Source organism: Ictalurus punctatus, chromosome 1 (assembly GCF_001660625.3).
Source record: "Ictalurus punctatus breed USDA103 chromosome 1, Coco_2.0, whole genome shotgun sequence".
NCBI classification, from domain to species: domain Eukaryota; kingdom Metazoa; phylum Chordata; class Actinopteri; order Siluriformes; family Ictaluridae; genus Ictalurus; species Ictalurus punctatus.
This window is the reverse complement of record NC_030416.2, coordinates 14,394,182-14,416,620: the sequence shown is the minus strand read 5'-3', so window position 1 is coordinate 14,416,620 and position 22,439 is coordinate 14,394,182. Positions and strand designations below refer to the sequence as shown.

Here is a 22,439-nt window from a genome sequence, read left to right as displayed (position 1 = left end):
ACAGATATCGAAACACATCAGAGGCCATTTAATATTTAACTTGTAACCAGGTTTACATTTATGAAGCAGCTTTTTTGTCAGTTTTTCTTTTCTATTTTTGTTGAAGAAGGACACCAGTTTAAAAACAACCCGTGGTGTCAATGGCATTACATGTAGGAATCCCCCCTCCCCTAATGTATGAAAATATAATTTAATGCACTTACACAGATACATAATACATAAACTATGCACAACATGTCCAATACTTCCCTCTAGACTGGCAGTATAATACTGTCACAATGTTCATTTAAACAGGTAATTCCATTACAACACTGATGTCCATGCAGAATGTCATGATCATGAGTGATTCGCAGCTTGGCGCTTGGTCAGGCCTTTCTCTGCCAACTCTTCTTGTTTTTCTTCTGATACCTCCCAGAGTAGGGTGATTGATTTTGCAATAGAACACCTCTTCTATATACCTATTCTATTTATTGTATTTAATGCAAAAAACTGATGTAGGATTACTGCTGGTACTCCAAAACCTGCTGCTGTCTGATTTAAACTCAAGCAGAAAAGGCGCAGAAAAACAAACTTCTAACTCTAGGACAGGACATCCCTGAGTTATCCTACCGCCCCATTAGCAAAACAACACTGGCCACCAAAGACAGCGATGGGCAAATGCTCTGCTGTAGTTTTAATATTGGGAAGTACAATAACTGTCATCTGTCCATCTGAAAGGCGGCTCAGGTAACGCCAGAGCTCAGCCAGTATCAAAGGACAAAAAACACAACCGGATTGATTTGTTACACCAAAGCTGTGGAATGCTATGGTCTACAACAGTTCAAGGCAATCAGTTACAATAATCTTCCAGTAACACACACTTTGGGGCTATGATGAAAGATAAGAAAATAAAAGAAATCCCTTAAGACTTGGAAAGAAAAAAAAGGAGAGTACGTGTACTCTAAACCCAAAGCAGCGTGTCAGTGTGTAGATTTAACTCAGTGACTCGCAGGTAGGACTCTGTAGTCCCTGATGGTTTGGCAATGGAAACTTCTTAACTAAGTTGGCAACTAGGTGCTACAAAGTGCTTTAGGTCCTTTAGCAGGCAATGGATTCAGCTGTGGAGTTCTAGAATGCTCCAAAGGTTCTAGAACACACCGGCCACAGCTGTCCTGGGACCCGTGTAACAGCTGTATAAAAAAATACCATTTGACCACATGGGCAGGAAAATGTGTCTGAAATGCTGGCAATCTGTCACCTGAGATTGTTAATAGGTGTAAAACACGATTTGTCCAAGGATGACAAAATATAGGATTCAACTTCCAAAAGTCCCAAACTTAATCTTTAACTTGGTATAATTTAAAAAAACAAAAACAAAAAAAAACTGGAAATGGAGGGAAAAAAAAACAAAACAAAAAAACTTGGGAATAAAAGGATATATTTAACATCTGATTATGAAAGTCTATATGCATTTCTTAAAATCTATAACTAAAAACGTCGGTTATATCGGGTAGCGCAAACAGTCAGAAATGTTCTGCCTTTCTTTTTTTTTTTTCTTCACCATTTTCTCTTGTCAGAAGCCAAAAAAAGTCATGCTGGTTGAATTGTGATGTGGCTTTGACACGCATCACAAACTGCCCCGAGTGGTCATAGCAACTGTTGGGAACTCGTCCCACACTGATGCCAAGCCTTATCTTGTCTCAACACATCCTAAACATTTCACAATAAGCACCTTATGACAATAGTAATACAAGACAGAAAAAGAATAATAATTGAATGTGCAAAAGTACAAAACTGCAAACTCTATGATACATCATCTCAAATAGACACAGAACAGATAACAGGATACAAAAAACAAAAACAACCATACGCATGCATTTCAAAAGCTTAGTGTAAAGGGAACATAGGTGCTTCTTGAATTAAGAGGGTGAACGGGTTTACTCTTCACAAAGAGATGGAATGAAAAGGGGGATAAAGAGAACCTCCTAAACGAGGTATGAAATGATGGGAAGATAGAAAGAGTCTTCCTTATGGAAGAGTTAAATGAAGGGGTACAAGTTTCCTCATGGAGAGGTGGAATGAGGAGACAGAGTCTTCCTCGTGGAGGACAAGGAGGAATAAAGAGTAACAAAGCAGGAAAGGTATCAAATGCAGCAACAGCTTCTAATGATGGAACGCGTGGGTGAAGGATCTGGTTGGCACGGAGGCCCGCTCTACTGTTGCATCTTGCGGATGATGTCAGCTGAGACGGGCGGGTGGAAGTTGATGGTGTGGTGGCGCAGGCCCTGTGAGCTCTTGTAGCTCTTCCCACAGCGGCATTTAAACGGCTTGCGCACCCGGATTTGAGTGCGGTGGCCGTTCTTGGCGTGATACTTGATACCGTTCACATTCTGCGAAAGAAAACCCAGCAACAGTCATGATTCGATGATACCGGGTTTTTCACAACAACTGTAACATAGGCTATATTTTTCCCAGCATGCATATGCACATTTCTCTCTTACAAGAAAATAGCACTTGTAATCTAATAATAGAATTAGGACCTTTCTCTGGGTATACACTGTAAACCTAAATCTTAGTGAATTTAATTGCCAAGTCATACTGAATTGCCACAAACAGATTAATTAAGTCATTCCAGTTATATTCTTCAAGAATGTGTATCTTCTAACAACTGCTGCTGTAATCATTCAAACTGTGTTGTACTCATCTCATCCCCGGACTCTTAGCGTACGTCCACGTGAATCTGGATAGATCTGAAAACTGCATTTTTGTTAAAATGTTCTCCAAAAACTGCTTGTCCACACTGAAATGTCTGAAAACGTTTACATCCATATACCGCACGTGTGAAAACCTAATAAGCTTTGGCCTGCGTCGTTTCCGCGTCTGAAGGTTGTACAAAGTGACTTTTGTTCGTTTCGAGTTGTCACATGACTAGAAATACGTCATCGTTTTTGAATATCTCCGTTTTCTCAGTGCGCACTTCAACGCGAAGACAGCGGCTTCAAATTTTTTCGACAAGCTCGGTTCTTGCTTGACAAAAAACAAAACAAAAAACAAAACGCTGTTGACAGAAGGCCAAAACGTAGAGAAATTTTTCAAATTGATTCGGATTAATTTAGACGTAGCCTCGTTTACAATGTTCTCTTACTGATTAAACTTTCAGCACTCTTAGTACGGTTCGTCTTTACTCTTCTACAATTGTATGCTGCGATGATTTCCAATCCCGCTATCCAGACCGGATTCATTAATAGGCAATCGGTTCCCCTTTGAATCTGGTTCCTCTGAAGGTTTCTTCCTCACATCTCCCCTCCTTGCCGTGGTCTCTGGCTTGCTCATTACAAAGCCAAATCAAAATTTCTGTACAGCTGCTTTGTAACAATATTGACTGTTGATAATAAAAGCTATACAAAAAATGCTATTGAGTTGAACAGACTGAATTTTCAGGTCTCATTATGAACCTGATGGAGAACTACCATTTAGCAGTACTGGTCTTAACGTTTTAGAGCATGGTAACACGACGCTCATCTGGTGTCAAGACCAGGTACACAGAGAACCACTCCAGCCCAAATCAAATCCACATCTAACGGCATGGAAAAATGGCATGAACATGGAAAATCTCCTTCGTGCCTGTCACCAGCCACTTCCTGTGCCTCTTAATGAACACGGCTCTCTCAAGCTGTACATAATTCATCACGGGAGCATGCGCCAGATGCCAGCGGAAAATCCCATAAAACCCGTGGAAGCCTTGAAGTGGACTGTATGGCCGTAGGAGTCTGCTCTCAGAGTTGTGCGCTTTGAGAGCTTTCATCAGTCTTGAGTGTACTCCGTCAACTAGCGTTATTGTTTTTACAGAGTGCTCTGACACGGACAGCTTTGCTCTATTGAATGACCTGCTGATCATCACGACCCTGCTTTAGCGCCACTTACACGCCTCAGATCCACTGCTGCAGAACGCCGAAAGCAGATCTCTGCCCCTGTTGCCTACCTTGTATCTCTTTTTGCAGCCGGGCACGGGGCAGGCAAAGGGTTTCTCGTCGCCTCCGTTCATGCACATGGAGCTGAGGATGGACTCGGAGCTAATGGCACTTTCGGTGGTCCAAGACTCATCGCTGTCGGACTCCTCGTAGTCTGCTTCCTCCTCATCATACTCACTACCTGCAGGATACATACAGCCAAAGAACTGTTTCTCATGGGTCCTGTAGCTATGCAGAAAGAAAGAAAAAAGGGTAGCGTGAATTTCTCACAGACCTTTGCTTTGCTATTACGATAGCGCTGACACGCTGCCATTGTACTTTTATGGAAAAGAATGTAAGCATGTCGTAAAGGGTTATGGGTTAATGCACAGGAAAAGCATCATGCCAGCAACCAGCATTCCCAAACAAAACCCACACAAATAAAATGCTCTGACTTCTAATTGTGGAGGAAAGAGAAAAAATAACCCACTAATAAGGAGCATGGGAAAATACAGCTATAGTTGCAGTGAATGCAGAAAATGCGAAATGTTGTGAAAAGCAATAAAATGCCATGGGTGTTTATACGCTACAACTGATATATTCTCAAGTCTGAGTAGTCAGAATGTACTGATTAAGTAAGGAATAATTTACGACGGGTTTTTGAATTAGCTATTAGAAAAGAACGCACTGAGGTGGTAAAGCGGAGTGGCCCTTACACCTCAGGTGTGCATTATTTACTAATAATTCAACGGACAGGAGTCAATTATTCCCCTTATACCACAGTTACCACACATCATGACATTGTTCAGATGGTTTATTTCAAGACATTTGTCAGGTTTTTGTCCTTAAAACGCTTGTGTGGAACTTATTTTATATTCATTTATTATGCTAGTGGAGGCTTGAGCTATTGATATGCAGTCATTTGAGAGAGAGGAGGGGGGAGTGAGAGAGGGAGAGAGGGGGGGGAGTGGAAGAGAAAGAGGGAGAGAGGGGGAGAGAGAGAGGGAGAGAGAGGGGAGAGAGAGAGGGAGAGAGAGAGAGGAGAGAGAGACAGGAGAGAGAGGGAGAGTGGAGAGGGGGGAGAGGGAGTGAGAGGGGAGAGGGGAGAGGGGAGAGAGGGAGAGAGAGGGGGAAAGAGGGGGAGAGAGATCAGGTTTTTCACTTCATGCTGATAATATAAAATAGAACAAATTAATAAATACTTGTTCACAGGGTTTTTTTATTACTGCAGAAAACAAATAAATAAATACATATTGACACTTGTTCGCTGGCATATCACACATGCTCTCTTGCGCTCTCTCTCTCTCTCTCTCTCTCTTTTCTCCCTCTCGCCGCATTACCACCTCGGGTGTGCTTTATTTGTTCTCAAATTATACCTTACATATATTTATGGACAGATGAAGTTTCCTGTCCTTTTAACTGTCGGTAGCTCTGGGTGCTGTGGTGGACAGCAGGCTAACCTTTCCGTTAGTTCCGTTAACTCGGCGAAGTGATATGGAACTGTAATGCGGTCAAGATCTGACTGGAACTACTTTTAGCTGTGCATTTAATGAAAAATAACCGCACACCTCAGAACATCTGTCAGCCAATCAGAATCGAGTATTCAGCAGCACTATGGTATAACTGTCTTTAACTGTAATTCCACTCACATTTATATCAAAGCACTCATCATAATATATTTCTGTAGCTTCATGTCGGGTTGCATCACACCACCCCATCAATGATCATTTTCCTATAGCAGCACGCCCTGTCATCTTTTATTCACTACTTTATTTCGTCAAAACAAAATTAAAGAAAGGACATGGAAGCGTTGATATCATGATTCTTGTACTTTAGATTTCTTTTTAACCCTATCCCTATATTTAATAAACACACCAAACAACTAGGGCAGCTGTAAAATATATGGCCTTGATTGTCTGACATTCTGTGGGACAGAGAGCACAGGGTAAAACAACAGCTTGAGTGTGTGCATGAGGTTCAGCTTCTCTGTCTGTTGCGTTAATCGATTGATATTTATACCACAGCGAGTTTAAACTCTCAAATCAAGATTGCTCAGAAGGTGGCAATGAATTTTCCATACATCACGGCTCAATCTAACATATTATCATCTCTATAGTAACAAGTAGTTCACTGGGAATTGTATGGTGGCTGCTTCACATAATTTAAGCATCATAATAATAATAATAATAAAATGTATAACATGAATTTATTTATTTCTGCAACGGTAAAGTCGTCACGAGGGAGCACTTTGCACATTCCTGGTAACATTCCTAGACAAGCAAGTTGCTTTTTCCTGCCTTATTGCGACTGTTTATAGCTGCTATATCGGAAGTGATAACAGGAACTTGATTTTGTGAGTGTCATAACATCAACTGTAACTACTGAAAATAAATAAATAAGTAAATAAATAAATAAATAAATAAATAATTGTTAAACTGCTGTGGCATAAGAGGAACGAAAACACTGAAGAATAAGAGGAATAAAAACGTGCAGTTATTTGCGGCACTCCACATCACATCACCTCATCGTTGATTATTTCTCCTATAACCGCATGTGTTGTATTCCTTACTTAGTACACACATATTGTAATGCATCAGTGTGAAAACATAAAAATAAATAAAGAACATGGCATTCGGTTATCCACAACGGCGGTGTGATTATCATGCTTCAATACACGATCGTTAATTTATCTTCAGTAGCTGCAGCGCTCACATAATTGAAGCCCCCCCCCCTAGTCTACATCCTTAACTGAAACCATTGTGAACCTGTGCAGCCTTTGTTTTTTTCCTTACTCATTATATTAATTGGCAGCTGTCTGGTTGTCAGCAGATCACCTGTTGAACAATCCTGTAAAACTGCTCTAAAACATATGTCAGGGTAGACTGTAAGTTTCAGTCCCCACTGTAATCAAGCACAATATTTTAAATCAAGGTCAGTTTCTATAAGTATTTATGTGTAATTGTTTAGTACTGCACCAAAAATCTTAAGATTAAATAACCTTAATAATAATAATAATAATAAAAAATATATATTATATAATTATTCCTTCATGTAATTTTTTTTTTTTTTTTTTACACAATTCACAATAAGAGACTATCACTTACAGAAGCATGTGTGCCTATCCCCAATGAAGACATGTGACACTGTAGCATTTTTGAGAATGATGATTTCAGAAGAATGCTAAATATGTTGGAGAAATATTGTAGTTGTTTGACATAATATATATGTATGTATAATATATATATATATATATATATATATATATATATATATATATATATATATAAAATATGCTATTATAGGTTAGTTGGAAACACCCAGTTCTAGTATGATCATAAAGACAGGAATGAACCACTGCAGTAACCTGAGTGTGTGTGTATGTGTATGCAGTACCTGTGGGAGTGCTGCTCCTGAATGATGAGGAGGGTGTAATAGGTGGTGTCACAGGTGGAGTGAGGTTGCCGCTGGTGTGTCGGGGCGGAGTGGACACACTGTTACGTGATAGGCTGCCTGTCAAAGAGAGGGACAGCTTTGGCTGGACTTTCTTCTTCAGAGTCTCGTGCTCTCTCCTCGCTGCATCTGTCATGAACCTACAGAGAAGAGCGCAGAAATAACGAGGATGACCAGAAATCCTCATCAAAGAGACACATGTGCAATCACTTCCAAGTCAGTTGATCCTCCACAGATGCTTTCATTATCAAACTATTGGGCCCCGAGTTGTTTTGGGACGCTGTAAACGCTTTTATAAATGCATGTCACAAAAATAAAAAGTTCACACAAACATTGTTAAAGCTGGTGTGGAATTAACAGACTACAGTTGGAAACCACATCAAGTGGAGACTCCTCTTTCTACCAGCAGTGAAGCTGCATATGAGACCCAATGCTCTCTCTCAGCATGGAGGATCCATTCTGAAACCACGCTGTACACAGAATGTCAGAACACAAGTGTCTTCAGTATGAGGAGCATATGGAGGCTCAGATGCCGGTTTGAAGTCTCTAATAGAGCCATAAAGGGACTGGAGCCATTCAAGGGAATCTAAAACACTACCATGCGCAGCAATGCTGAAGTCTAGAGAACTATAAACATGAAAAAGCCAGCTGATAATGTTTGAGTACAAGTGCTTTTAGCATTCTTTAAAAATAAAATAAAGAAAAAAAGAAAGAAAGAAATAACTGCTAGTTTGAGATTAATAAGATTATTATTAATAAAATAATAATCGCTAGTTTGCAATTAATAATAATAATAATAATAATAATAATAATAATAATAATAATAATAATAATAATAGGGAGTAGGGATGGGCGACATAATATCGTTTGCGATATACCGGTAGAAATTCTCCCCACAATAAGAATTAGTCTTCCCGCGATAAAACAATAAAGCCTAGTTGATGACATATTTCTGGGTGAGATGGCGTCTGACCCATTCGCAGCTCACGTGCAGAGCGAAAACAAGTACAGGGGAAGGCAGACGTGAAGCTGAGGAGTTCATTGCTAAACGAGGAGCTACCTATACAATCTGGAACTGGTTTGGTTACAGAAAATCAGGTTTACTTTTAGATCAATGTTTGTTTCTGAGACTCTCAAGATCACAGCTATCACTCGTAGCTAAAAACAGTGGTGCATGGTACTATATTTATATCGTCACTGATATCGTTATCGCAATAAATACAAGAAAATATCGTGATATAGTTTTACGTCCATATTGCCCATCCCTAAAAGCTAGTTTGAGATTAATAATAATAATAATAATAAAATAATAATAATAACAATAACACTGAAAGCCCAATGCATTGTATCTTAAGTCTGTCTACTATCTAATGCAAACGAAACAAAACAAAACAAAACAAAACCCCTTCTTGGTGTTTCATGGTTGTATTGTTATGGATAACAATTTAGCAAACGGACCATTAATTTCAAGGACCAAGTGTGGTTCCACACCACATACTACTTGCAGTTCTGTGTGTGGTGATGTGTGTCACCTGTTTATGTAGCTGAGAGCGACATATGTGGGCTGCTGCAACTCCTGTTTCTCAAGCACGCGAGGATCTGTATCTGAGACAGAAAAGGGAAGAACAAAGGAGTTGAGAAAAAGAGAAGATGGTCACAGACTGGCATAAAAACACAAAACCGCTCTGAGTACAGTGTGTTCTGAAAAACACCCAACGTTTTAAACACCTGTCAGAATGACCGCGTCTGTTCGCAGGTTTCCTGAGAAAACCGACCCAATTGTAATCAGAATAACTAGCAGAACACAGCGCAAACCTTGCGTGAGAGTGTGAGGAGCTAATTACGTGGTAACAACTTTTTCCATGAAGGCACTCATTTTGAGGGTGGACTATCCCAAAGCGTATATAAAGTGAATCTATTACTCATTTCATAGTCTCACCAAGTGGTTCTCTAAGATTCCTGCCACTCACCAACCCACCCCCAATCGCTCCCAGATGGCAATTAACTTCATTAATAAACTTTGTCATTAAATGTAAACGAGCAGCAGAATTAGTCAGAGGTCCTAACTAAATATGTGGAAAGTGGAGTTGGTCTTTCCAGGCATTTTGGTTTCATATTGACTTCACTGAAATCACACACACACAGTTGGGTACATGTTAGACCACATTAGACACACTTGTGCAGCTTCATACAGCGTGTTCCAGACATCTGGTCTGCTGCACTTTAGTGCTGGTCTACAGCAGCACGCTTTGTGTTCAGAAGCCTATCCAGATATCCAGCCCATTGGTCTAGAGTGCAAGATATAGCCAGGAATGTGAACCTGAAATCAGTCCAACCTGGCCAAACCTCACACTGAGAGGACACAACACTGCTCCTGAATCAGTATCCCCAAGGAAGAGTTTTTGTCCTTGGTGTTCTGCAGACTGGTCGGAGTAGACGAAATGGTAAAGTTCTGCTGCCCCCTAGTGTGATGAAATGTAAAACACCCTCAAAGTGGCCTGCTCTAAAACCTGAAAGCTATGCAGCCCTGCATTTTTGGGGAGCTTTTATTACAAGAGAATCCACAGGTCCCGGAGCTTCGTGTCCACTCTGTGTTTAACTTAGCCCACAGTTTCACTGCTCTGCCAGGGTAATTGTTTTCAGATGCCCACCTCTGCAGGCATTCTCCAACACCATTAACACAAATGCTGCACAAAAAAGACTTTAGCTAATCATGGCCTAAACCAAGACACACACACACACACACACAAAGATGCATCTTAATGCCTCTCTTTATCCTGCTGCTGTAAGTAAACACATTTTCTCTCTGTTTAAACTAAACCATATTTGTCTCAGTTCTTCAGAAACCACACAATTTCCCTGAAGAGAGAGAGCAAGCCAATATGTGTGTGCGTATGTGTGTGTGAATCTGCAGCGCAATTCCGGCCAGCGTGGCATCACACACTCACCAGCACCTCATAATTACACAGGCATGCAGACGGTACCACCTGGTATTCGCCAGAGCCACAGCGCCAAAGGCAGAGAGCTCTTTAGACATCAGCTATAAGGGCTCGACTGGAGTGTTTGTCCAGGTAGCGTTGTGTGTCGTGAGTCACTGGCACTGCAACACTGAGCACTTTGACACTCTGCACTCTTACCGAAGTGTTTCATTAGTCTGGAACCACTGTGTAAGAGAGTTGACACTTTGTAGTCCCACACACACACAAAGACACATTAAGATCAGCATTATTCTTCTGCACCAGAACAGAGGGTGGGAAATACACACACACACTCACACACACACACCCTCAACAGCCACACAATTAGCCATAGATCAATCCCCCAACACACTCTGTAAATCACATGCTGGCATCCGGAGGCCAATCAGGGACCTGGCGCAGCAGCCTACCAGATCCCAGCTCAGGAGAGGGAGAGAGGTGGTCCAGCATGCAGGCAGGTGGTCCGCCGTGGTGGTCTCTTCTCCTTTTTATCTCTTAGACACACCATTACTCCATTGAGACTAAGCCAGAGTTCATGTAAAACGCTTATTATGGTTTATGAAAGTGGGAGTGAATGAGTGAAAAGGACAGACAGAGAGAAGTACCATAGCCCATCACAGACAGATGAAGGAATGAGTGAGGCACAGCAGAATTCCTTCTTTCCTCCTCCTACACCTCATAATAAAACCAGAACCAATCCTGCTATGGAAAGAAGGCTAGGTATCACAGTGTGAACACGCAAGCGTGTACAGAGCTGAAACAGCACACCGAACACATTCATTAGAACGAAGCCATAAACGCAGGCATGTTCGCCTCATTGGATCTTTATGTACCTCATCCTGTTTTCCTCACTCTACCTCTCAGCCAGTACAAACACTCTCCGCCGTTCAGACATGACTGCCTCCCAGCGTCCTCCCTCCTCCTCTCTTCTGCTCTGCTCTCCCAGTGCACTGTGGGATGCCTTCGTGTGGCCCTTGTCATGGTGACATGTTTACAGCAAAGGCCCCTGTGTGGGACCAGAAACCAGGAACGCCAAACCAGCAATGTCTCGCATCAAGTGCATTCATGGACGCTAAATTTATTCATCTGGCAAGAGGATAATATTTCTGCAACATGTCACCGTGACACATCAGCATCACGTTCCCTCACGGCACTTTGATAAAATCCAATTACCTAAATTAGGAACAACCACACACCTCAACCAGCAGAGGTAATATGAGGCCTTCCTGTCGTTAGCCATGATTAGTGAGAAGCAGTGCTGGGCTGAGCTTATTCTCGGACGCCTGCTCCCCTGCTGGAGCCCAATGGAACTGGAAGAACAACTAAAAAGAGTGGTGCTATGGGGTAGAGGTAATTAGCTCAGCCAGGTGCAGCTATGGGAGGACCACTAACTGCTCCTCAAATTTATTATTTCCGCTGAGCTTTCGGGGATGCATTCCAGGTGCCCTAAATGAGCTACCGGTTCACAGAGGCCGAGAAAGTCCCATTGTTCCAGACGACTGAATGTGCAGTTGCGACAGGGCAAGATATTATTAGTCTTAATGTTACCTGAGCAACAGAACTCTGTCTAGCCTTAGCTATATTGAACTTACGTCTTAACTCAGATCAGTGCTCAAGATAATGTGAGGCGTGTGTTTTTTTTCCATGCACAAATATGAATAAAGAATTGTTTAGGGTTCCTAAGTGGTGTAATACAAAATGGTCTCCCTAATGTTGCTAGGTTGCAAGTTCAAATCCAATGGAACAGTCTTCACTCTTCTGAGAAAGCTATCCACTAGATTTTGGAAAATGGCTGTGAGCATTCAGCCCCTCGAATGCAAGAGGTTGGGCACTGATGTTGGCCGGGTGCACATTCCAATTCATCCCAATGGTGTTCTGTGCAGTTGGGATCAGGGCTCTGTGCAGTCCACTCGAATTCTTCTGCATCAAGTTTGGCAAACCATGTCTTTATGGATCCCACTTTGTGCACACAGGAATTGTCATGCTGGAAAAGGTTTGGGCCCCTTAGTTCCAGTGAAAGGAAATCTTAAAGCTAAGCATTCAAGACACTCTAGACAATTGTGTGCTTGAAACTTTGTGGCAACAGTTTGGGGAAGAACCCCATACGAGTATGAGGGTCAGATGTCCACATACCTCTGGCCATATTGTGGAGCATGAGCAGCAGTTTGTAAAAATGCAGGTCTTGAATTCCTGTCTTGAAGGAAGCACATATTAGCCTTTAGCCTTATCGGTTAGTAAAAATGTATATAATTATTGTGTCAAAGCCCAGGTTTCTAGACAACAGCACTACACTCGGAACAGTACTGGGGGTGGGGGTGGGGGTTGGGGAGCAATGCTTAGAGAACCATGTGGCCGTTTTTGTTTAATGAAGAGGTCCTAGCCATGGTAGACCAAAACTGATTTTATTTAAGATCAAGTAATCTACAAGCTTTTAATGAATTTCATTGATTAACTTTATAGCACTGTGGAGTACAACTTCCGTGCCTATACTTGAACCTATAGTATAGATTCTATAGGTCACTAGAGTCTTTCAAAAAACAACTACACAGAAGTGCAGTGTTGTACAGCAAAAAGTGACAGTGCAATTAGGGATCTCCTCTTTACAGTGGTTTCAAAATACTGTAATGTGAATTATAACGATTCAGCCAGTCACAAACCAGCCAATACAGACAAAGGAGCAATTCTGTCACATGATGTACTTCACCCATGGCCTTTTCTGACTATCTATTTAAAATTATCATCAAATGTCTTGCCCCTTGCTCAACCATCATCCTTGGAAAGCAAGTAATAAACAGCTAAGGACCTTGAGAGAAAGAAAGGGAGAGGCCTAAGAAGCTATCAGCACATCAAATACAAACATAGCACCATGTGCTATTATATAACAAATATGGGTAAGTGCAGTAAAATGTACAGTCTATCTGAAACGACTCAAGGAGCTAATGGGTGTCAACAGAGAGACACAGCAATGTCCTTCTGTGGAGACTGGCCTTTGCTCTGATACACACTTTAATGGCTGCTCTTCTTTAACAGTGAATGTGTGTGGCCAGCACAGTATCTGTATTATTATTATTATTATAATACAGAATCCAAATCAGGCAAGTCAAATCATTTACATGAATGTATATATATTTTTAAAAATGAGTAGTCAGTGAGTTGTCTGAAAACACTACTTGACCAAGTAACCTCAAGAAAGTAACGCAAAATCAAAGAGCTTGCAATTTTTCAAAATTATCACAGATTTTACCTTGATTTGGGCCAAGACTCTCCATGTGACGTCCTCACAATGCTCATTCAGCCAAAGACCCATCGATTCATGTGCATTGAACATGAGTACAGCTAAAAGGTCTCATTTACCAACAAGCATCCCGGCGAAAGTCCGTGCAAAACAATTTTGTGTGATTGCAACTTCACCACTTCGAGTAGTTTCCCACAAAAAAAAAAAAAAAAGCATAAAAATCTTTGCAAATTGAATCATAAATTTAGAAAAAAGCCGCAGCAAAATACTGTACGGACTGATAATTAGACTGGTGTAGCATCGTGTCCACCTGACACGGGGCTTAAGCATTTCTTATTTATGTGTGGACACACCAACATGGTGCCTGAAAATCCATGAGCTCTTGCCTTTCAAGAATTGTCATTTGAATGTAAAAAACAAAACAAAGCAAAAAAAAAAAAAGAAACTATGTAGATGTATTTTTAGGTCACCTAACATGTCACCAAATATCTATCTGTAGTATGCTTTATTTCTATTTTGTCTAACCGATTTTTACTGACTGAAGATACTGGGCAAATTTGGGAGATAACAGCTAGTTTGCGAGATAAAGGACAAAGCTATTGTCATGTAGTTAATGTTACCATACATTGCTTGCTTTTGTCAGGTGAAAGGCACATTCATTTATTGATAGTAACTGAGACTTCTTTCTTTCTTTTGTAACGCAACTTGAATTTAAAAACTGTCGTGGACTTCCACTTTTACCGGTGAAACTCTTAGAGATGCATTGGTCACCTGCTGGAGTGTGACACACATGAAAACATTACATGAGATCAGCCACAATCAAACAGGTGAACTGTGTTTTCTTGTGTACCGAAAGAATATCAAATTTATACACCGACATACAGAAAAACATTATGTTGTTAGTTTATCGGCGTCATGCCCCTGCACCCCTTTGCCACCTTTACTGCCTTTAAATCAAGGAAAAGCAGCAGCGGCGGCAGCAGTGCCATAGCATCCTAACAAACACTCAAAGCAACTCTAAGAGTGTTACAGCGCCACCTAGTGCTAATGCGTCACCACAGCGTATGTACGTGCAACGTGGACCTTCATTTTAGCCTGGTACTAATTAAAGCAGAGAATGTGTTCAAGCAGCAGGTCCCCAGATGAGGAGGAAGAGAGGCCAGAATCTGCCAGCGCACCCTGTAATTAGGCTTCCTCGCCCTTTGCAGAGCGTGCCAGATTTTGCACTTTGCTGAGAGCGAGGCAAGAGGAAGGAGTGGTTCCAAGGAATTTTTTTTTTTTTAAACACCAGAGACCACTAATTAGATCATTACTGACCAATAACACCGATCACACTTTCAACTCACGCCTACAATCCATACGCGCCACATCATCCATAGAAAGCAACTAATAAGTAACTAAGAACCTTGAGAGAAGGAAAGAGAGAGGCCTAAGAGGCTTTCAACACATCAAACAGAAACACAGCACCATGTTCTGTTACAACAAATATGGGAATGTGCAATAAAACGCACAGGTGAGTTACGTCTATCTGAAATTACTCAAGGAGCTAATGGGTGCCAGCAGAGAGACTGGCCTTTGCTCTGATGCCACTATAAAAGACCCGCAATTCATCTCTATCACAGTGAATGTGTGTGGTAGCTCCTCTGATCCGATTCTACACAACCCAAGTCAGGCAAGTCAACATTCTGTAATATGCAGTTTGTTTTTCCAAAGACTAGGGAAGAGATTAGAAATACATTAATTTCAAAACCGACTGTCTGAAAACATTATTTGACTGACTGACCTCAAGCAAAGCCTGTATAATTCGACTGGTATAGGATCATGTCCATCTGACACTGGGCTTAAAGATTTCTTATACACGGTATGTGCGGATACAGTAACGTCAGAAGTGTACAGACATTTATTTATTTAAAAGCTATAATATTCATTTTGTACTTACGCAAACAAGATTAATTTGGCCTAGATTTAAGCAGGGCAGCAGTCGGCTGATCAGACATTTGGGAAGTAGATTAAAGCCCAGCGGTAACATGCAAATCACTGGCCAATACGACGAGATGACTGAAAGCTCTGTGCTGGAAAAATTGTTCACTGCATGTACGGTTGCACACGCTTACTCATAAGTTACTCGTTATTTTGTGACAAAAATTGTAGTAAACCTAAAAGAAAAAGCACCTGCTTTTCAACTGTAAACTGCATAATGAACATTCAAACACTCACATTAAATATCAATTTATACCAGCACAGAAAGAGCGAACACCTCCACAGTAAATAATGTATAAACCATGGAACATTTGCACTGAAAATGGCAGAGTCATATGGCTTTAGATTTGATGTGATTTATTTACCTACAGTAAAGTCTTCTTGTCATTAATGATTAGCTAGATGCATAAGTGTAGAAATCCTCTCCTTGGTGTTGTAGGTCTACTTAAATGTGGTTTACTATCCTAGCTTGGCTGAGTCTCGAGCAGTGATGGATGCTTTTTGTGATCACTGTCGTTAAACAAAGACATTGTAAATGTTCAAACATTTTACTGTACAAGGCTGTTCGTCTGTAAATTCACCCACACCGCATTTACTTTTATGATCTCTTCAGAAGAATGATAAGACCTCTACAGAGAGGTGTAGTGTGCTTGCAAAGCGCATGATGCAAACCAGAATCGAGATATTGTTAACTCATTTGACAAATAGTTTTCATTTTTACATGGACTAGTCGGTTGTTTAATTGCTAATAAATAACATTTACAACATATTGTAGATGCCCTTATCCAGAGTGACTTACAATTCTTTGCATCAAATATGTCCTCATTTTAGTACAAATAGGCCAGGGTCTAAGAAAACTATCAATCCAAAATCCTGATAGAGAGAAGTTAGTTCAACGAGCAATGGAAAGTGTGCTGATTTAAACACTTAGTGGAGAGATAAGATTATTCTGACACAAGATCTAAGGTTTTATTACCCATCGTATCCAAAACCACCGTTCTTGCGCTGTATTTTTCCAACAGCTCTCTTTCAAAGTTAAAGGTTGCCAACACATTTCCGTGTAGACTAATTCGTGCATGCATGGAAGCAGTACTGGATTATACTCAGTACCTGAGTATGTATCCCCCTCTGTTGGTGAAAAGCAAGCCAGTGCAACAGCATCTACAGCAGCACAACCACCGCCATGGCTGACGCGCAACCCAATGTTATGGCTATTGTTTGTTAATAGATGATGTAGTGATGAGTAACAGTGCAAATCTAGACAGCATCGATTAGAATGTTCATGAACACCAGGGACGTACGGGAGGCCTGCTAAAATAAGTAATACATCACTACATTATTTATTATCAGAATTGCAGCAGATGGACAACATCTTCAAAAAGCACAACATCAGCGTATGACTCATGGTCTTAAAACGCATGGCTGAAACCAGAAGTGCTGAGATCCTCACTCTTAAATCAAACATCTTTAAGCATTTTCATGAAAAGTAGATACTTACAGATCAAGTTATCTATAAATTTGAGAAACAAATAAGACTATTATATAACAATCCTGGGATCCTAAGGGTCTGTGTTATAGGCGACAAAGCGACACAGGAAGTAACTCTACTGTAGGCCAGTATTTCCTGCGTGCCGGACTAACTGCCTCAGAGTGAGATGGATGACCGAGACGAAGAACAGTAGAAGACGTCCAGCTGTCTGCACCCCAATAGATCTATTCTGATTGGCTGACAAACATGCCAATCAGCCACAAAAAAAAAAAAAGCAAATTCCCCCCTGCAGGTGGGTTTCTCATTACATATCCTTTCACACTCAGCCACCAGGCAAATTCCCCAGCAGACAGGCAGCCAAGGAATCACGTTACAGGAGTAGAGATTAGAAGACACTTCAGCTCACATATCAAACCAACACAGCACAATTTCAGCGCTGATAATTAACGTAATGAAAGAGTGATTACAGTAAAAGAATGGTGTGTGTCCACAAGAGACTTCCTGGAGAACTGGAGCCCTAGACGGGCTTCAGCATTAATTAAGTGTTTAGTTGTCTATGTAGTGCAAAAGCTTAAAGTATTTTAGCTAATAATAATAATAATGCTAACTCTTTGACACTAGATTGCTCGGGTAATATCAATTTCGCAAGACTTTTCATTAAAAAGTATAGCACTAGCATAAGGCCAGTTCCTCAACAAGCAGTTTACTAAGAAGGGTCTTAATCAACATCTAGTATGTTTGCAAGCAAACTTATTCTGTATGTCCTTAATGACAATGGCAGCTACTTGATGATAAAAATTCACGTTCTGATTTCATCTAGACCCCTGTTTGCTACTGCTAAATGATGACTCACTCTAACGTTTCACATTAGCACAGAAAATATATATATATTTTTATATATACACATCAGGCTTGACAGCAGCCAAAAAAAACAATATTACAACTATGGTTTGCACCAGATACCAAGCCGCAACAGTTCTGGAAACTCACCTTTTATAAAATGATCTACTTAGAATGTAGCACCGCATACATTCTGAATAATCTACTGCCATGATTTGCCTGTTCGCTGCTTAAAAAAATACAATTTCTAAGATCCACTTCTGTCAGTAGTACTGGCATCTTTATTATGTCTTTGTAAAAATGTATATACATACAGTTGTTCCCAAAAGTTTGCATACCCCTTGCAGAATCTGCTAAACCTTTATACTATTGTGTTATATGTTACAGTACCGTGTTACCTTCTTGAGCATCAGGGAACCTCATGTAATAGTTGTGTATGACAACATCAACATCATATAGCCGCTGATGGAAAGGAGTCAAATATGCAGAAGATGCTGGAAAAGCAGATACTGTGCAGGACCGTGGGGATTTTTTCTGAAGAACAGTGGGCAGTTTAACTGCACAGGACAAACAAGGGACTCATGAACAACTCTCACAAAACATAAACACAGTCATGGATCATCCAGGTAACAACACACAGTATTAAGAATCAAAAGGTATGTAGACTTTTGAATGGGGTAATTTAAAAATAAATAAATTCAATTATCTTGTCTTGTGTATGTAAACATGTTATGTGAAATAGCTTATTCAGGACAGTACTAAATAAACAACATTGGATTTTTATGATCGCTCTTATTTTGTTAACAGTATTAAGATTGAGCAGATTCTGCAAAGGATATGCAAACTTTTTGTGTTTCATGTTCCTTAGGCAATAACAATAAAAATATAATCACACACACACAAAATAATTCGCTCTTCTTCCCCCCCATAGCTATGTTAATGATTTATTTAAATACTAAAAAAAAAAAACCTGGTTCAACCATGAATACCAAATTAGTCTCGAAAAGATGTATCGTTATTTGCATGACACAAATATAAGCATATTAAAAGGTCTAGTTTCCCTGTGTAAGGATCACTCCGGGTATTGCTTTATAAAATCAGATAATGTTTGCAGCCCGTAGCCATATCTAAAGTATACACCAGAGAGACTGACCCCGATTAACTCAAGCAGAAGAACTGCAGAACAAACAGGAAAACAAACTGCAGATGCTTAACCACCTGCACTACATCCAAACAACAACAACAACAACAAGAGATAAACAGGAAAGGATACAGGAGTAATACAACAGAAAAGGCAGGGCACAGATTTTCAACCCTGTGGTAATGAAGTACCAGGTGTCCTACATGTTTTACTGTTTACCAGTAGTAACACAGCCATGGAAAACACTACATGTGCAGGATGAGGGTACTCCAAGACCAGGATTGGGAAACTGTGGCTAAATGGCCTTCCAGAAAATGTACTATTGTGACCAAGCCAGCTGTGAACTGAACTGAATAACAGCCCACGCTCTGCCATGTTTACACTAAAGTGTCAAAGATGTCTTGAAGCTCAAATGGTGGAAGTAAAATATTGAACAAACTGGCCTGAACAAACTGGCCTAAACAAACAAACAAACAAACAAACAAACCGGGTGACTGAGCTGTTTATCTATTATCAGATATGTTATAATATGACATCAGGTTGCTACAAATACACACGGTTTATTTCTCATTGTCACTTCAAAACATGGCTAATGTGAACTAAGGAGCATGTCAACGTTACTGAGTCGCGACGCGGAAGAATCCGTTAACTCTTTAGCTACACAGCTAACGGGAGCTACGACCGGGCTCATGTTATTTAGGCAACTTTTCACCAACGTTCAGTCACGTCGACTAAATAACTGTGTGAGTAGCGTGCTAGGCGCTGGCTGTGTGTGTGTGTGTGTGTGTGAGAGAGAGAGAGAGAGAGAGAGAGAAGTGCGGCTGCGGTGTGTTAAGCCCAGGCCTAGCACAGCTACAGCAAGCGCTTGGGCGGATAGCATCTACCGGGTGGAAAAGTTACAGCCTGCGTGCCGTTTCCGGCGAACAGCTTTTGCTTACGGTTTGCATTACAATTCCAGTCTTGGCAGGAGTCTGAAATGCCGCCGAGGGGAAGCTTAAACTAGCCCTCAGTACCATCGCTACCACACCTAGCAACAGCAGCGCGGAGACGCAGGAAGTAGCTGGCCGAGTCCGGCCATTGCGGATTGGCGCTCCCCGGCTTCCTCGCTGTGTGCGTGTGTGCGTGTGTGCATGCGGGTGCGTGCCGCTCCGCACTCACCGATGTGGTTGTCCTCGATGTGGACGATCAGCTCCGCCAGGGAGTCGAAGTGCAGCCCGCAGCCTCCGAAACGGCACGTATTGGAGAAGAAGGAGGCAGCGGCGATGCCTGTCATGGTGGTTGCAACATTGAGCGCGAGGGCGAGCGGAAAGGAAGCGGTACGTAGTCACACACACCGGCGGGCACACGCACTCGCACACTCAAACACACAGCTGGAGCAGCTGCACGAGCAGGAGGAGGAGGGGGGATGGGCCATCTGCGAGACCCGCTCTGACGTCACGACTACCGGACCTGTTGATGCGCGAGGTGTTTTTTTTACGTGTAACGCGCTGATGTTTTACTGTTTGTGTTTTCCTGAGGGTTCATTCATGGGACCATTTCAGTTCATACAATGGGTTCAAATCAGTTGAAATAATTATTTAATACCCACATGTTGGCAAATACTCTGAAAATGTTACGTTTTTCCAATAACTGATACGTTTAGTAAATTCATATTGTGTTAAAAAGCAACATGTTAATAAGTTTAAATCAGGCGCACCTGATTGGTTGTGGGCGCGTGCGTCTTCCCGTTATCGGGGGAGTTCTCGCGATGCGCTTCATTCTCAGTAAAGCATCGCGTGTTGAGTGTTTACTGATAAACATACTCCCTTACAGGGGTGCAACATACATTTGGAGGCACCACTGGGATGATTGTTGGATTCTCTGAGTCCTTCGTCACCGAGAACCACCCAGTCACATTCAGCTCTACTTAACCAGACCTACAGCAGTGAGGCATCAGAGTGAAGTGGAGAGACAAGGCTGATTAAGTGGTGCGTGCACTTGAGGCACAGTGATCACAGACTCAGGTCAGTGAGTTAACCACCACTTCCATCACCTCTAAACACTGCTGAGAGAGAAAGAAGAAGAAGAATGGATGTGCTTCAAAGTCTTCAGGAGGAGATGGGAGAAAAATTATGCACGTTCTCAAGAGAGAAAATAATTGAACTCTGCTCTTTTTTAGACATCACAGTGAAATAGGTGACAAATGTGACCCGCCTCTCACTCATAAAGTATCTCAGCAGCTTTTTATTGAGGAGTGAGCTGGAAGAGCTTGAGGATAGTGGTCTGGCTAAGTTATTGAGTATTAATGAGAAAATAAGTAACCTCACGCTGGCCACTGCTGACAATCCAGAAAAATGGTTGAAGCTGGGGTACAGAGACCAGTGAGAGAAACAAGCACACTGAGTCATTTCAGGCCGTGCATATCAATACTGCTGTTACACATACCACAGCAGGGGTGCAGGTGACATCAGATAGGATGCCGTGAGACTAGTCTCAGCTGCCGCAGAGACACAACATGCCAGTGATTTGGTATAAAGAATTCAAAATCTCAGGCTTGAGCGGTGAACCGGGCCAAAAGGACATATTATAATTTTCTAGTCTTGCTTGTCAGATAGAGAGTGGGCTGTGCGTAGGGTATCCTGAACAGGAAATCATAGACTCAGTAATCAGATCTGTTACACCTTGGCTTCAACTGTGTAGCTATCTTGAAGGGAAAGCTGATTTAACACTTCCTACACTGAGACGCATCCCCCATTCCCGTTATGAAGACAAAAATGCAACTGAGTTATACAAACAATTGAGCACGGAGGGCCAGCGCAGCAAAGAGATCCCACAAAACATCCTGATACATGCTCTTGACCTGAGACAAAAAATTCTGTTTGCCTCACAAGAAGATTAATCTGGGCTGAAGTATGACCCTGTTTTAGTGCAGAACATGTTTCTGCATTCAGTCCTAATGGGCCTGCAAAACGACCGTATTCAGAGTGAGTTACAACCATATCTTTCTGACGCTGCGATTTCTGGTGAAGTATTACTGGAAAAACTAAATGTTGCTTGCTTTAATGAGTCGGAAAGGCAGAACAAATGGAAAACAGAATGCTAGGCCATTGTTCATGTCACACAGGGAGATGAGACTGTCCCCAAACAAAAATATCAGCCTAAACAGTCAAAGCTCGATTTGATGTCTCAGCCAGAAAGACTTAGCGATGACATTATGCAATTTAAAGAGACTATTCAGCAGCTACCAGTCACGTCAAAGCAATGCTTTGCAGTTAGCAATGAAGAATTAGCAGTGACAGCGACATGCCGACATCCGCAGAACGTGACACAGATCAGACAGCTGCCACCGGAGTGGGGCCCAGGGCCAGGTCATCCAGCCCAGAGGCTGGATTTGGTCACACATGAACAACAAATCAAA

General features: G+C 41.5%; 1 protein-coding gene across 2 annotated transcripts; it reads right to left on the bottom strand.

Annotated features, from left to right (window-relative positions):
* Positions 1-7: 7 nt before the first annotated feature.
* Positions 8-20,442, bottom strand: jazf1b (JAZF zinc finger 1b). 2 transcript variants are annotated; one of them, XM_017471563.3, is made up of 5 exons: positions 20,201-20,442; positions 8,912-8,984; positions 7,323-7,519; positions 3,962-4,131; positions 8-2,369 (listed from the first exon to the last, which is right to left on the bottom strand). In XM_017471563.3, exons 1-5 carry the CDS (start codon positions 20,313-20,315, stop codon positions 2,193-2,195), a joined length of 732 nt encoding a protein of 243 aa, XP_017327052.1. In that variant the 5' UTR covers positions 20,316-20,442; the 3' UTR covers positions 8-2,192. The 2 variants fall into 2 exon arrangements, with proteins under 2 accessions (XP_017327052.1, XP_053537362.1); XM_053681387.1 differs by lacking the exon at positions 20,201-20,442 and adding an exon at positions 13,602-13,722.
* Between the last annotated feature and the right edge of the window lie 1,997 nt (positions 20,443-22,439).

Coding starts and splice junctions, on each gene's coding strand:
- jazf1b (XM_017471563.3), bottom strand. CDS start 20,315: ATGACAGGCATCGCCGCTGCCTCCTTCTTCTCCAATACGTGCCGTTTC. Junction 8,985..20,200: donor CATCGAGGACAACCACATCG/GTGAGTGCGGAG, acceptor TTTCTGTCTCAG/ATACAGATCCTCGCGTGCTT. Junction 2,370..3,961: donor GCTGCAAAAAGAGATACAAG/GTAGGCAACAGG, acceptor TTTCTTTCGCAG/AATGTGAACGGTATCAAGTA.